Source organism: Akebia trifoliata, chromosome 15, assembly GCF_017979445.1.
Source record: "Akebia trifoliata isolate Shusen 1 chromosome 15, ASM1797944v1, whole genome shotgun sequence".
NCBI classification, from domain to species: Eukaryota; Viridiplantae; Streptophyta; class Magnoliopsida; order Ranunculales; family Lardizabalaceae; genus Akebia; species Akebia trifoliata.
In genome coordinates, this window is record NC_141389.1 from 7,618,041 (window position 1) to 7,634,437 (window position 16,397).

At 33.2% G+C, this 16,397-nt stretch overlaps 1 protein-coding gene across 1 annotated transcript; it reads right to left on the reverse strand.

The window, feature by feature from the left end:
- Positions 1-10,151: 10,151 nt before the first annotated feature.
- Positions 10,152-13,846, reverse strand: LOC147384171 (annexin-like protein RJ4). The gene is made up of 6 exons (XM_086426780.1): positions 13,689-13,846; positions 12,910-13,055; positions 12,118-12,336; positions 11,600-11,812; positions 11,148-11,237; positions 10,152-10,889 (listed from the first exon to the last, which is right to left on the reverse strand). Exons 1-6 carry the CDS (start codon positions 13,765-13,767, stop codon positions 10,680-10,682), a joined length of 957 nt encoding a protein of 318 aa, XP_086282906.1. The 5' UTR covers positions 13,768-13,846; the 3' UTR covers positions 10,152-10,679.
- Between the last annotated feature and the right edge of the window lie 2,551 nt (positions 13,847-16,397).

Genomic DNA, 16,397 nt, shown 5'->3' on the forward strand with positions numbered 1-16,397 from the left:
ATTTATATTTATATTAATTACAGCTCACCCCTTTAACATTTCAATAATTTTAAATTAATCTTATTCATATAAATATTTATATTTAAATCTAATTTTATAAAAAAAAAATTATTTTAATAATATAAAAAATAATTAAATAATATTATTTTTTTCATATATTTTTCTTTTCTCTGTTATGTTCGTTACATTAGACCAATTCGAACTGTGTACGTCGAATTTTTGAAATTTATCACAAATTTTTCTCTATTGACCAAAATACCCCTTACACCCTAAATTTTTTTGATAAAATTAATATTTTCATAACTTATCATATTAAACTCGAATTTAAGCATGATAACCGTCTAAATTATATTTTTTGATATTTTTAAACTCAATCACAACATCTGTTAGACTAAAAGAACTTCCTATAAAATTTTGAGTTTTATCTACTTCGAATAAATATTTTAATTCTTCAATAATAATTAGAATAAGGTTTTCTGAATTATACATTTCATTTGTCAACTCCTTATAGAAAATTTTTATTTTTTATTGACAATATTATAATTTATTTTTAATATTTTTTTTAAATTAAATAGGAAAACATATCAATATAATTGACTTAATTTCTCGATATACGTAATAAAATTTCATGACAGTACAACCTCCCCTCTTTACAGAATTTTTTTCCTAAAAATTTAAATATATACCTCAATCCTGAAATAAAGTTGAAAGTTATATATATGGTATTGTAAAATTCATAGTTTTATTTTCATATAATATTTCATTCATTTATTGTTGAGAATAAGTTTTGAACTCAAGACCTTTGAGTGTTTTATTGTAAAAAGTAGTTCTTTCCATTTTTGGTGAAACATAAAAGAACTCTTTACTTTTTCCTTTTTTGTTTTACTTTACTTTATTGGTTTTGAAAGTTGTAAAAACATCACTACTTTCTTTAGTCCCACATCGGGTAAATACAAGATAAATTCTCAACTTATTTATGATCTCTCTCTCTTTAATGCTTGAGTGTGAGAGAGATAGAGACTGGGCCTCGCGCGCACATGGGAGCCCAAGGCACTGTGGGACTGCAGCCCATTGAGTTTCGGGCCAACCCGTCGAAAACCCTTAGTGCGCGTGTGCGCACGCAGGGGGGGTGCAAATTTCGGGATTTAAGCCTCACGTGGGTGCGCGTGAAAGGTCCGTTTTTGCTAAACTTTTATTTAATCTCAACCGTTGATTTATTTTACACCGTTATGAACTACAATCGTGAACAGTTGGGTCTGTTGTGAACCGATGGCATGCTGTTTATAAAATTAGTTTTTTCCCTTTTATTTAAATATAGAAAAACGATTTCTGATCTCTCTTACGAAATATTTTTCTGATCACTCCTCTTCTCTGATTTCAACTCTTGCTGCTTGTGTAAGATCTAATCGAGTTCGCTGTAGATCTGCTATTTCCGAGTGCACGGTTGGCAGACAGTGACTGTTGAATCTTGGAAACCAAACGCCAGAACCGACTGCACTAAGGATTCAATCCTAAGGAGGCGAAATTGGTTTTAAGGACAGCGGCTTCTCCGTGCCTCAGTCACCGATAAGTTCTTCCAATTTCATCGAATTATTTACATTATAATATTGCTTATTATTCAGTGTTTCAATCAATCAGATTCATAATTAATTACCAACAATCTTAAAACCAATATTATATATATATCCTGTTTCTGTTTTTGAACTTTAAAACATGGATTTTAGACCCGAACATGTGAAACCTGACTTGTTGAAACCCGAACCTTTTAATGGGAAATTTTATCGAAGATGGAGCCAAAAGATGCTCTTCTTCCTTGAAGCCCTTAATGTTTTGTTCGTACTCAAAATAGAAAAACCTACAGATACAGACCCTAATCTGCAAAATTGGATCAAAGCAGATGGAATTTGTAGGAATTATATTTTATCTTGTCTTGTAAACACTTTGTATGATATTTATTGTGTGTATGGTACTTCTATAGAATTATGGGGGGCATTAGAGAAGAAATACGTAACAGAAAATGCAGGTGTCAAAAAATATGTAGTTAAAACTTTCTTAGAATTTTTAATTGTTGATGGAAAGTCAATTATAGATCAAGTAAATGAATTTCAAAACATTATTCACGAGTTGACGTATGAAGGCATTAAATTGCCAGAACAGTTTGTGGTGTCATCTCTAATTGAGAAACTTCCCGAAAGTTGGAATGAATACAAGACTAATTTGAGGCAGAAAAAGAAAGATAAATCTCTTGAAGACCTCATTGTCCACATTAACATAGAAGAAACTAGTAGACTAAGAGAGAAAAATGGTAAGGTTAAACAATTTGTTACCAAAGCCAATCTCATAGAAGGAGATTCTCAGCCATATAGGTTTAAACCTAAGAAAGTATTTAAAAAAGAGGGACCAAGGACTAAGAATAGTGTTGGCTTCAAGAAGTCAAAAGGTAGTTGTTTTGTGTGTGGTAAACCTGGTCATCATGCAATTGAGTGCAGATTCAGGAAAACTAAAGAAAAATCAAAAGGGAATCATGTGAATCTAACTGAAATTAATAATGACACTATTATTGCAGTTCTCTCCGAAGTCAGTCTTGTGGAAAATCCTAAAGAGTGGGCAGTTGACACTGGTGCTACGAGGCATGTATGTGGAAACAAAGAGATGTTTACTTCCTACAATTCTGTGGGAGATGAAGTGGTCTATTTAGGAGACTCAAGAACATCTCAAGTTGCTGGAAAAGGCAAAGTGACCCTTAAACTGACTTCTGGGAAGATGCTAGTACTCACAGATGTTCTTCATGTTCCTGCCATTAGAAGAAATCTTGTATCTGGGTCTCTTTTGAATAAAGCTGGGATTAAACTTGTATTTGAGTCGAATAAATTAGTATTGACTAAAAATGGGGTATTTCTAGGAAAAGGATATTGTAATGGGGGTTTGTTTGTACTTAATATTATGAATGAAATTGCATCGTCTTCTGCTTATCTTGTTGAGTCAATTTCTTTATGGCATGCTAGATTAGGTCACACTAGTTTAGGAAAATTAAAGAAATTGAAGAATCTAGGTATATTACCTAATCTAGAAATTAAAGAGTTAGATAAATGCGAGATTTGTGTAGAATCTAAATTTACACATAAGCCACACTATAACATTTCAAGAACATCTTCAGAACTTCTTAGTCTAATTCATACTGATCTTGGAGATTTTAGAAATCTTGAGTCTAGAGGAGGTAAAAGATATTACATTACTTTTATAGATGATTTTTCTAGATTCACTAGAGTATATCTTCTTAGAAATAAAAATGAAGCAGAAGATATGTTTCTAAAATATAAAAATGAAGTAGAAAATCAATTAAATAGGAAAATTAAAAGATTAAGATCTGATAGAGGAGGAGAATATGATTCTAATCTCCTTAGTCAATTTTGTGAACAAAATGGCATTATTCATGAAGTCACACCTCCATACTCACCTGAGTCAAATGGAATAGCAGAAAGGAAGAACAGATCTTTAAAAGAAATGTTAAATGCGTTACTTATAAACTCTGGAATGCCTAATAATATGTGGGGAGAGGCTATATTGACTGCATGTCACATTACTAATAGGATTCCCCATAGAAAATTAGGAAAAACTCCTTATGAGCTTTGGAAAGGTTATGCACCTAACTTAAATTACCTTAAAGTGTGGGGGTGTTTATGTAAGGTAGGACTCCCAGAAACCAAAAAGAGAAAGATAGGACCTAAAACAATTGATTGTGCATTTTTAGGATATTCTGAATATAGTACTTCATATAGATTCTTAACATTAAAATCTAATGAAGATGGTGTTGATAGCAATGTCATCATTGAAGCTAGAGATGCTGAATTTTTTGAGGAAATTTTTCCTATGAAGGTTAAAGATTCATTAAGTTCTAATGACAAAGGAAAAATGATACTAGAAAGAGAAACGCCAATTCTTGAATCCTTTTCTAAAGAATTAGAACCTAGAAGGAGTAAAAGAATTAGAAAAGAAACCAATCTAGGAGATGATTTCTATACTTATTTAGTAGATGATGATCCGTTATCTTATCAAGAAGCCGTAACATCTCCTGATGCTATTTTTTGGAGAGAAGCCATTAATAGTGAATTAGAGTCAATCATGTTAAATCATACTTGGGAATTAGTGGAGTTACCTAAAGGCACCAAACCTATTGGATGCAAATGGGTATTTAAAAAGAAATTAAGATCAGATGGATCAATAGATAAATTTAAAGCAAGATTGGTCGCTAAAGGATTTAGACAAAAAGAAGGGATGGATTACTTTGATACATACTCTCCAGTTACTAGGATTGCAACTGTTAGAGTTTTAATAGCCTTAGCTTCTATTTACAAGTTAGTAGTTCACCAAATGGATGTCAAAACAGCATTTTTAAATGGCGATTTAGAAGAAGAAATCTATATGGAACAACCTGAAGGGTGTATAGTTCATGGCCAAGAGAATAAAGTGTGTAGGTTAGTAAAGTCCTTATATGGACTAAAACAAGCACCTAAACAATGGCATGAGAAATTTGATTCTGTGCTTAAGTCTAGTGGATATATTTTTAATGATTGTGATAGGTGTGTGTATAGCAAATTTAGTGGCAAAATTGGTGTAATCATTTGTTTGTACGTAGATGATATGTTGATTTTGGGAACAAATCTAAAAATAGTAGAGGAAACTAAATCTTTCCTAAAATCCAAATTTGAGATGAAGGATTTAGGAGAAGTTGATATCATGTTAGGGATTAAAATAACTAAAAAAGATGAAGGATTTGTATTGTCTCAAAGCCATTATGTAGAGAAAGTATTAAAAAAGTTTGGACACTTTGAGAGTGTACCTGTCTTGACTCCCTTAGATCCGAACATAAAGTTAAGAAAGAATAGAGGTGATAGTGTGTCACAAAAAGAATATGCTAGGATCATAGGAAGTTTGATGTATTTAATGAACTGTACTCGTCCAGATATAGCTTTTGCTGTGGGGGTGCTTAGTAGGTTCACTAGTAATCCTAGTAGAGACCATTGGACAGCATTAGTGAGGGTTCTTAGATATTTGAGAGGAACCTTAGACATGGGCTTACATTTTAGTGGAAGTCCAAATGTGTTAGAAGGGTATAGTGATGCGAACTGGATATCAGAATCTGATGAATCCAAGTCCACTAGTGGTTATATTTTTATGCTAGGTGGAGGGGTTGTCTCTTGGAAATCATCTAAGCAGACATGTATGGCTAAATCTACAATGGAATCAGAGTTCATTGCATTAGAGTTAGCAGGAACTGAGGCTGAATGGCTAAGAAACCTATTAATAGGTATTCCTTTATGGGAAAAACCAATGCCATCAGTATTTATACACTGTGATAGTCAAGCTGCTATAGCCAAGGCTAAAAACCATATATATAATGGTAAAAGTAGACACATTCGTCTTAGGCATAATGTGGTCAGACAATTATTAATGAATGGAGTGATTGCTATTGACTTTGTAAGGTCAGAAAGTAATTTAGCAGATCCATTAACAAAACCATTAACTAGAGGGTTAGTGAGTAGATCATCGAGGGGAATGGGATTAATGCCTATATAAATAATTAGTCTGTGATGGAAACCCAATCTATATGACTGGAGATCCCAAGAAGTAGATTCAATGGGTAACAACAAGTCACTGAACTAATTGATGAAGTACTAGTGAAAAAGAGTTGACAAACTTTTGATCCCTTTCCTATGATGTTAAGTAGTGCTTATCTATGACGAGTTAAGGATGAACAAAAGTTCTTAATATAATCCATAGCCTTATTGGGTGGTGTGTAATAGTCATAGAACACACTTGATGGATTTACCTATGTGAATGTAGAAGTGGGGCCGCTTCTTATGAATAATATGGGCAATTATTCTAAAGCATTCATGAATTACCAAGATTCGACACATGGCCGAAAAGTGTCAAACCATAAGAACTCGATCGATCCTAGAAAGAAAGATACGTATGATATGATAGTTAAACTTACATTAAAAGGGAAAGGGTTAAGTAACTTAGTTACACCAGGTCCCTGTGAGTTCTGTCTATCTATACTAAGTATTGATTAAGTCCAAAAGACATCGATATTAGGTATCTGGTATTTCAATTTATACGAGCAGCAATTCCTTCTCTTCATACTATGAATTTGTGGGGGATTATTGTAAAATTCATAGTTTTATTTTCATATAGTTTTATTTTCATTTAATATTTCATTCATTTATTGTTGAGAATAAGTTTTGAACTCAAGACCTTTGAGTGTTTTATTATAAAAAGTAGTTCTTTCCATTTTTGGTGAAACATAAAAGAACTCTTTACTTTTTCCTTTTTTGTTTTACTTTACTTTATTGGTTTTGAAAGTTGTAAAAACATCACTACTTTCTTTAGTCCCACATCGGGTAAATACAAGAAAAATTCTCAACTTATTTATGATCTCTCTCTCTTTAATGCTTGAGTGTGAGAGAGATAGAGACTGGGCCTCGCGCGCACATGGGGCCCAAGGCACTGTGGGACTGCAGCCCATTGAGTTTGGGGCCAACCCGTCGGAAACCCTTAGTGCGCGTGTGCGCATACGATGCGCGCGCAGGGGGGGGTGCAAATTTCGGGATTTAAGCCTCACGTGGGTGCGCGTGAAAGGTCCGTTTTTGCTAAACTTTTATTTAATCTCAACCGTTGATTTATTTTTACACCGTTATGAACTACAATCGTGAACAGTTGGGTCTGTTGTGAACCGATGGCATGCTGTTTATAAAATTAGTTTTTTCCCTTTTATTTACATATAGAAAAACGATTTCTGATCTCTCTTACAGAATATTTTCTGATCTCTCCTCTTCTCTGATTTCAACTCTTGCTGCTCGTGTAAGATCTAATCGAGTTTGCTGTAGATCTGCTATTTCCGAGTGCACGGTTGGCAGACAGTGACTGTTGAATCTTGGAAACCAAACGCCAGAACCGACTGCACTAAGGATTCAATCCTAAGGAGGCGAAATTGGTTTTAAGGACAGCGGCTTCTCCGTGCCTCAGTCACCGATAAGTTCTTCCAATTTCATCGAATTATTTACATTATAATATTGCTTATTATTCAGTGTTTCAATCAATCAGATTCATAATTAATTACCAACATATGGGAGTACTCTTTCCTACATGGGAAGGGGAGGACACTGACGAGGATAGATGAAGTACCCCAAGTTTTACTTATTACACCCCAATTTCTTAAATTATTTATCACATCCCAATTAATGATTAAAACACACTTTTCAAACATTATAAAGGTTTGGGTCAAATTATAAACATTATAATACTCATTAAAACAATTACATTCGTCATTTACAATTATGATTAGGCTCATATAAAATACTAAACACAAAAAATAAAAATCTAGTAGAAAAAAAATGAGAGGGCTTCTATTGGCATCCCAATTTATACTAATTCTCAATCATTCAATTATTTTCTTATTTTTAAATTGGAATGTAACAAGTAAAAGTTGGGGTGCGTGTAATAATTCTAAAAAAAAAATTTTGTTTTTTACAATTTTGTTTTTATTTTTATTTTTATTCATGATAATATGACCCCCCCCCCCCCTTTAACGCATGGCCCCCTACGCCCCCATCATAGAATCGTACGTCATTTGCCTCAGGATACACAAGAAAAAAATTTATGATTATGCGTATCCCAAAACAAATGATCTATGATTTTGTGATGGGGGCGTGTGTCAAAATATCATTACACTTTTAATTTTTTTATGAAGGGATTTTGGACCTGTAGGCTTGACTAGTAGGGGCGAGGCAATTGGCCTCTTAAAACACCATATGTCCTCTTAGAACTCCATATCTCTTCCAAATCCCCTAGGTACATGCAATATCCCACAAACCACACATATCAGGTAAGCATGGTTAAATCTCTATAAGTGACAAATGAGTGTGCTTGAACTCAAGATATCTTCCTTTTTAGAGGGAAGGCTTGGCCACTATACCCAATACTCATTGATTTATTTATTATTATTTTTTTAATTAGTATTTTATTATTAGTAGTAGTAGTAGAAATTGTAGTGACCTAGAAATCAATGAGATGCAAATGCTAGTCAGCTTAGTTGTTAAAGTCTTTGGTAATGGTACCATTGACCTGGCTTAGATTCCCACCAAGACCAAGTTACTGATTTCATTAAAAACACTCAATCTTTTTTTTTTTTTTTTTTTTTTAAGTTCAATGAGATACTAAAATGTGGGAAAAGTTGTCAACTTGCTACAATGGAAAAGTCTATGAATTTCAGTGGGAGTGGATTATTGTTGCTCGATTTTCCCGTTACATCTAGTAGTATTTTTCGAGTGAGTAGAGTTGTCAATGGACTGAGCTTTGGGCCTGTAGGGGTGTCAGTGGGCACAAATTTAATTGGACTGGTTTGGAATCGAAATCTTGATTTCGGATCTCTTCTTTCTAAAAGGAATGGATCACAAATGTAAACCATAAATGATTTGATTCTATCAAACGGATACCATCGGCCAAACGTAACAGATAATGAAAGGCTTTTGCTTCTTTTAATAAATTTTAGGGAAAATTAGTTAAAGGACCCTAATGGATGGACTTTTTTCGAAATAGTCCCTAAATTTTGGGCAGTCTCTTAATAGTCCATTTAGTAAATTTTTCTTTTCTTAACAGCCCCTGGATCTCTTCTCCCACATTTCTGACGATTGAATGTCCTAACTATTTGAACTCGTCATTTTCATCCAAGAATTAGATTTTTGACATCTCAATCGAATTTCGGAGATTCTATTCCGTCGAAAAGGATTTAAGATTTAATGAAGAAGTCATTTTCAAATATTTTGAAGATGTATGTAAAAAATTATTAAGTTTTTGGATGATTATTTTTGGTTGAAATCGTCTAAACAAGTCGTTATCTCAAGTTTTTAATTGATCTTTCCATGTATTTTAGTTGAAAATTGAAAATTGGTGGATTTTACCAATGTCAAGTTCAACATTAAATAAAAAGTGGTGAACTCAACAGTAAACAGTGGTGAGTTCGACAATAAAAATTGTGAACTCAACATTAAATAAAAAAGCATCAAGTTCAACAATAAATAAAAAGTGGTGAATTCAACAGTAAATAAAAAAGCGGTTAGTTCGCCAATAATAAGGGACCATTAAGAAATAAAAAGTTTACTAAATGTCCTATCAAACTAGCAAGTAAAACTTAGGGACTATTTAGAAATAAGTAATTCTCCCTAAATTTTATATAAAATTCTCCAATTTTTCATATAAACTATGTATCAAGCTTAAAATGGGCTATCTTTCCAAAAAAATTATTACTTGTAAAAAAGATGAATTTTAATTTTTGAAAAAAAATTTATTAACTCTTACCTTCAGTTAAATAAATTGCAATGATGCTGATGTTTACGTAGAGGGTGTGTTGTATTCTTCAGAGATGTCAAAAAGCCTGAGGCCCATGTCTGACCTTAAACACTGAGCCCAAGACTTTCCCAAACCCGAACATAGCCATGTCCATGCCCAAATTTGAATGGGGTGAGTATGAGCCTAGGTTTGAAGCCAAAGCCCAGCCCTGCCTGAAGCTCGCCCAATTAAGTCTTTGAACTAAAAGTTTAACACTTACAAGTTATCTTTATTTATTTTAATTAAAAATTTATTTTTAATCTAATACCCATTCCACAGCTTGATAGGCCCATCTCAAAAACCAAATCCAAGTGGGGTTCGAGCCCAATGAACAACATTTCTTGCTAAGCCCAGTCCAATAGTATTGAGACCCAACAAGAATGGCTCGGGCCGGTTAAAGCTCAAGCCCAATGAACAACGTCCAACCCATTTACATGGCTAGTATATTATTCTTCAAAGGAAAAAAACTACTTTAAAATGATAGATACGAAGTATTTTCACCACATGAAAACTGAAAATTTTGACAAGAAAATTCGGCAAGCCAAAACTCACAAATTTTAGAAAACGAATTTCGACAGCTTTATGTCCCTCAATTCATCGGCTTAGAGCCATCAAATTTCTCTCATCCCCCCATTAATTTGCTGGTTTTGATCTGTCAAAAAAATTTTGACAATAAAAAATTCGACTCCTTGATCCATCGAATATTATGAAATTCGATGGCCTTGGGCTGTCAAATATAGGCTTTTTTCACATTGTGTTTCTCCTATCATGTGTTGGAAAAAAACTTGCATATAAAGAACATAAAATTCTATCATAAGCTTTACACATAGAAAATTTATTATTATTGTTGTTAGTTGATGAAATTTACAATAAAAAAAGACTTCCATGATGGCCCTACACTGAACAATTCCCTAATATTAATTAGGGTACACTTGAATTTTTGAGGATTACTTACTGTGATTAAAAAGGTATGCAAGATTTATTTTTGTTTGATAATAATCTCTTTTGGTTTTTTTTATTGATTATAGAACTTCAAATCCTATATTTTTGAAGTATTTGTGATTCTAAAGTACCCAAACATAAAGCACCCAAATTACTAATTGAACACTATTGGAAACAGTAATTATTTCAAGCATAGAAAGAAATGCACTCAAAAGTAGTCTAATTGAAATTAGAGTCTCTGCTCCCTAAACACCACACAACACACAACACACAAACTGAAACACAACAAGACTACTGAAAATCAGATTGAACTTCTCTTATAAATAAAACTCATATGGAAGAAAAGAGAGCTAATAACCCCCTTCACTTCCAAGTAAAGTAAGGAGGAAATTCTTGTAGTCCCCTGAAGTCTCCTTCTTTATTGCTTGATCAAGAGTTACACTGTTTCTCTCATAATAAAACTCCTTGATCTCCTCCAAATCCTTCTCTGCATGTGTGACGATCACACGTGTGAGGGTGTCCTCATCGGTTCCAGCCTTATCAATTGCAGTGCGCAGCACCTAATACCAAACAAGAAAAATCCCATAATATTTGAAATATATTAAGTTGGATTCATGGTTTCAAAACTTGCCCGAGACGAATAGCCCGTCTCGGTATTAGGCATGGAAGAGACCGACGGGCAAGTCAATGTATCAGACAAGATTTAAAACCCCACATCCATTTTTCTACTCATGAACGAGATGAGACGTCAAAACGAGTTTTACAACCATGGTTGGATTGGCAATTTGATTTTCTATTATAATTATTTTGTTTCTCACCTTTTCGAAGTACTTTGTAGGATTAGTGATGCATCGAATTGCCTTACGCAATGCAGCTAAGAACTCATCAGCTGGATCGCCCAATAAACTCTGAGAAAAATTGCATCATCAGATCAAATTGTTAAGAACCTTTCTCAAGAATTTTTTATGGTAATTTAGTTATGTTATCCCTCCAAATTTTTGTGAATATTTGAGATACCCCAGTTTTCAAAATCTTGACATACCCTCATGATAGTGTTCTTCTATAGTAGACTAACAAAAAATAAGGGGTTTTATAAGTCTGAAGATGAGGGCATTTTGGTCATTTTATCTTAGTTTCGTTTTTGAAGATGACATTGTGGGTATTAGTATGAACATACATAGGCATTTAAAAATTAAAAATAAGCCCCAAATGTCTAAATTACCCTCCCTTTTCCACATTAACTACTTATCCATAGTTGTTCTACACATACCTTAGTGATAGAAGTGCCATGGTCATCTCTATAATGGTTGAAAGTTGCTTTGAGCTGTGTTTTGCTTCTTGTACTCAGGATTCTAAAAACCTCTTCATGGTTGAAGGTGTTCCCTTCGATCGCATCGTGAAGAATATTCGCTTCTGAATTTGCTAGCCTCGGGTTTATCTCATCCCCATCATATCTATACGTGCTCACTAGACCAACCAAAATCTACAACACAAACCTTGACAATCGTAAGAACTTTCGATCGAGATGAAATTATTAGTTGGTAATAACTCGGCTTCCAAATTCCCCCAGAAGCCAAAATACCTAGTTGGGACAAAAACTAAAGTTGTCCCAGACCCGCATTTATATTTTTGGCCTATGAGAAAAAATCAGAAAATATATATATATATGCTTGATTGAAAATATTCATAGTATCTAAATTAATGATTTTAGTACCCCCCACGAGAAATGATTCCATAGAAGCATTTTTTGTCAACAAAATCTAAGTGACTTTTAAAGGATCGAGTTACCTTACGCAAGTCGCCTGATGTATGTGAGGCAACATCTTCTTCCAAGGAATGCTTATAGCGATGTTGATAAGCTCTCTTGACCGTCAAAAGCTCTTCCGGAGATAGAACACACGCGATTTCGATGATCACTCCATAGTCAGGATTCTCCTTCTTCAATTCCACGTGAACTAAGACTGCATCTCGATCCGCAGGATCCAACATCCAACGATACACCGCTCTCTATTTATAGGTGAAGTATAATTTAATTATTATTTCATAAAAAATTATTTAAATTTGAACTATGATATATTAAGAGTTAGAAATAAGAGAAATTTATCAAAATAGTACAGTTTTCATAATTAATAACAAAAACAGTAAAGTGTAGCAATTAATTTCGAAAACGGTAATTTTACCATTTTCAGAATTAATATTTTTTACCAAAATGGTAAAAACAGTCAAACGTAAAAAAAATTTACGGAAAATACCCTTTTTTATTTTACATATGTATTTACCATTTTAACCTTAGAAAAAAATTAAAATCCAATTAAATCTTTCTCTTCTTTTTAATCTTCCCAACAATAAATAGAAATAATAAAGAGGAGAGGATTTTTTCGTAATTTTAGTCAAAAAATAAAAAAGGGTATTTTCGGTAAAAATGATTTATATTTTACTGTTTTTACCATTTTGATAAAAAAAAATATTAATTCTGAAAACAGTAAAAGTATCGTTTTCGGAATTAATTGCTACAGTTTACCGTTTTGGTAAATAGTCGAAATGTGGTGCATGTTTTGGTAAATTTGCCTAGAAATAAACCTCAAAATCCCCCGAAAGCTCGGATTCAAGCCGTTTGATGAGATCTTCTTCGTAAAGCCCTTCATAAGCTAACCTGATTTCCTTCCTTTGAGCTGCATTTCTATGTCCTAGTATTGAAATTAGTGTCTTCTCGTCGGTACCCCATCCTAGCAAAATTTAATAAAATTAATGTCATATTTTTTTCACTTTAATATATAAATGATTCAACCAAACAACTTGCAACTATTTTATTGGTCAAATTTCATCTTTCTTTCACTAAAATCGACAAAATTATTGATCCAAAATCAAGAAATTTTCATAATTAAAATAGAAACACATGGATCTTGATCTTGACCCAAAACTAATAACACAATTTTACCATAATACTTCAATTTTTTTTTTTTTTAGCCAAGATAGAAAAAATAAACAAAAAACACAAAGAAAGAAAAAATTGATGCTCCTCGAGATTCACATCAATGCAATAAAGACATACACTATCAGTATCAGCATCATCCTGAGTTTCAACCATTTACTGGTCCTTGAGATTTGTAAAGATCACCAACCCAGGGATGAATCATCCCTAGTCATACATCAAAACTGATTATCTACCTCGGGATTCACATCAAATGGTCTAAAAACTAACATCATCATCATCATCGATGTCTCATCTTAAATATTGGGTCTATGAATCCTATTTTACAAGACAGATTTATATTAATAGTCTTGTAATTCTTTTATAATAAAAAAAAATTATATTTTCTAAGATGATATTAAAATAAATAAATAAATAAATAAATAACCTTGAACAGCATTTCTGATGTTCTCAGCGTCTTCAAAAGCAGAGGGAGCAGACTCGGGAACTATCAGAGTAGCAGCCATTGTTGATCAGAGAGAGAGAGAGAGAGAGGTGAACAAGGCTAGAGTGTTAGCTCCCTTTTTATAAGGAAAATGCTGAATTGACTTCTTTTTACACTGCGTTTAACACTGTCCTGATGTGGCAGTGGTGTACGAAATCATAAATGATTTTCCTCGCGATACGAGTGAAAAAATCAGTGGTGCTGTACACGATGCCCCTACCTAAGGTTGTATCTCTCACATTAAAAGTACTTCAATAATATTTGTTTTTTGAAAATTGAATTCTTTTTTTTTTGGGGAAACGTGGGCGGCAGGATACTTCAATAATATATATATATATATATATTTTTTGAATACTTCAATAATATTCCTTTTCTGCAGAGTATCTCATTAAATAAAGAAGGTCCGATTTTGATGTGAAGGCTTCACACAATCGAAATTGTACGAAGTCACACATAACTGCCACGTCATCATCTGATTTTAAGTACTCCTCTTATCGATAAAGGACATCTAGCCCCTCATCTTTCACTGTGATCCAAATAACCCTCATTTATATTCTTGTAGTGGGGCAAATTATGGTTAGTTGTATGGTTGAAGAATTTGAAGATGAGTGATTTTAAAAAGAAATTCTAATGTTTCTAGGTAGAAATTGAAAAAAATGATATTTAAGTCATTTCCAATTAATATATGAGAAGGACTAGTCGATCAAGAGGCAATGTCATCAACAAAAAATTGAAGGGGGGTTCAAAAATTAGAGGGAGGTGAGGGTGTGGGGGCAAATGGGGAGAGAGGTGAGGGGGTGGAGACGAATGGGGCATGTAATTTATTTAAAATATAGGGGTGTCTTAAAGTTCTATGAGGGCAATTGCCCCCACCAGCTCCTTACTAGTTCTACTCATGTCAAAGCCAATCATTTGCACCTTAATATTTATTCTATATTATGAAAAGATGAAATTTTAGATAGAAAAATAAAAGCTTTTTACAAATAATTAAGATGAGGTTCAAAATGATGGATCAGAAATAAGATTGAATAGATTAAAAGAAATTTAAAATAAAAGTTAAAAGAGTTTGAAGACAACAAAAAAAAAATTTCATTAATTCTTCTCAAAATATCCTAGATTTTCTATCAAAATTCCATCATATTCTCTTCACAAAGATCTTTTTCTATCCTTTAGATTTAAAGGTTTAAGTAGATCACAAGATTGAAGATCAAACAACAACGATTGAAGATGATTGGTTTAAAGGGAAAAAATCAAAACTTTTTTACAAGTTAAAAATAAGAGTATACAAGTCTTGTTTTGTTAGTAGGGATAGAGTTGGGAAGTAGGGGCAGTGTCAAGATTTTGCCTATGTGGGGAAATCAAGAATAGAAATTTTTTTGTAGGGACAACTAAAAGTGAAAAAAAAATAATTGTGGGGGCAACTACGAATGGAAAAAAAACTTCATGGGGGCAACAGTGGCGAATTTTTGTATCCGCCACTAAAATCCATTGCAATAATTAATAATTCATAGACTTCGAAAATTCTTATGGGGGCAAGTGCCCCCCACTCTAAATCCGCCCCTGATTGGAGGTATGTTACGCGCTTAATTACTTGGAATTTGGATTTGATGTGCTAGGCATGCCTGCCTTCTTCTTACAATGCCGAATATAAAAACCATCGCATCAAACTCAAACTCAAACAAAGACCATGGCTCTATTATCCTCAAATTTTCTTGTTGCGAATCACGAAGTATACCAATGGTATAGTGCTAGGGATGTTGTACTACAATCCTACCAAGGAGAATGCTAACACAAAAAATAAACCATTTTTTTCTTTTTTTCTCTTGATTAGTATAGTATTTTTTTAAAATAATTATATTGACAAAGGAATAAATGAGATACTCATGTGGAAAGAAAAAACATTTAGATTACCTAAGCAATCAACTTGCCTTCTTTCATTTTTTAAAGAGAGATCAAATACCCCTAATTAGTCAAGTCGTGCTAGAGTGACCTCAAGATTGGACCTCACATTGCACACGCTGACATAAAAATGGATAAGAACCATAGATCCCTTTCACTCGTCACTCCAGCATTATTCTAATTAATTTCATGTCCTTTCTTGTTACATGTCATTATCTTATTCATTGAATTGATTCTATGTAAACCCTAATTTTACTTCACAAAATTGATTTATCTCTCTCTCACTAGGTAGATCTAAATCACAATTAACAATTTTATTTTTTTTATGACAGGAATTGTGGACTTGTAAGCCTAACTAACAAGGCAAGGCAACTGACCTCTTAGAACACCATATCTCGCTCAAATCCCCTAGGTATATGCAATACCATACATACCATGTAAGTAGAGATAATTCTATGTAGGTGGCCAATAAGGAGACTTGAACTCAAGACTTCTCCCTTTTTTAAGGGATGCCTTGGCCACTGTGTCCAATTCTCGTTGGTTGAATCATTCATAACTTATACATGAGTTTATCGAACACCATAAGAATCGATCAAAATTTCTTTGTAATTCATTGTTTTGGAAAAAATTTATGATATCGTGACCTTTTTTGAATTATTCATTTCCCAAATTTAATAAATGAAAAAAAAAAAACCAAAAACCAAAAACCAAAAACAAAACAGACGTGTGTTTGTGTGTGTGTGCGTGTGCGCC

Bases quoted from the DNA above. Each gene is read 5' to 3' on its own strand.
- LOC147384171 (XM_086426780.1), bottom strand. From the start codon at position 13,767: ATGGCTGCTACTCTGATAGTTCCCGAGTCTGCTCCCTCTGCTTTTGAA. The intron at 11,813-12,117 runs GTAACTCGATCC...TTTGTGTTGTAG, and splicing joins CATCAGGCGACTTGCGTAAG to ATTTTGGTTGGTCTAGTGAG. The intron at 10,890-11,147 runs GTGAGAAACAAA...GTTTGGTATTAG, and splicing joins CTACAAAGTACTTCGAAAAG to GTGCTGCGCACTGCAATTGA.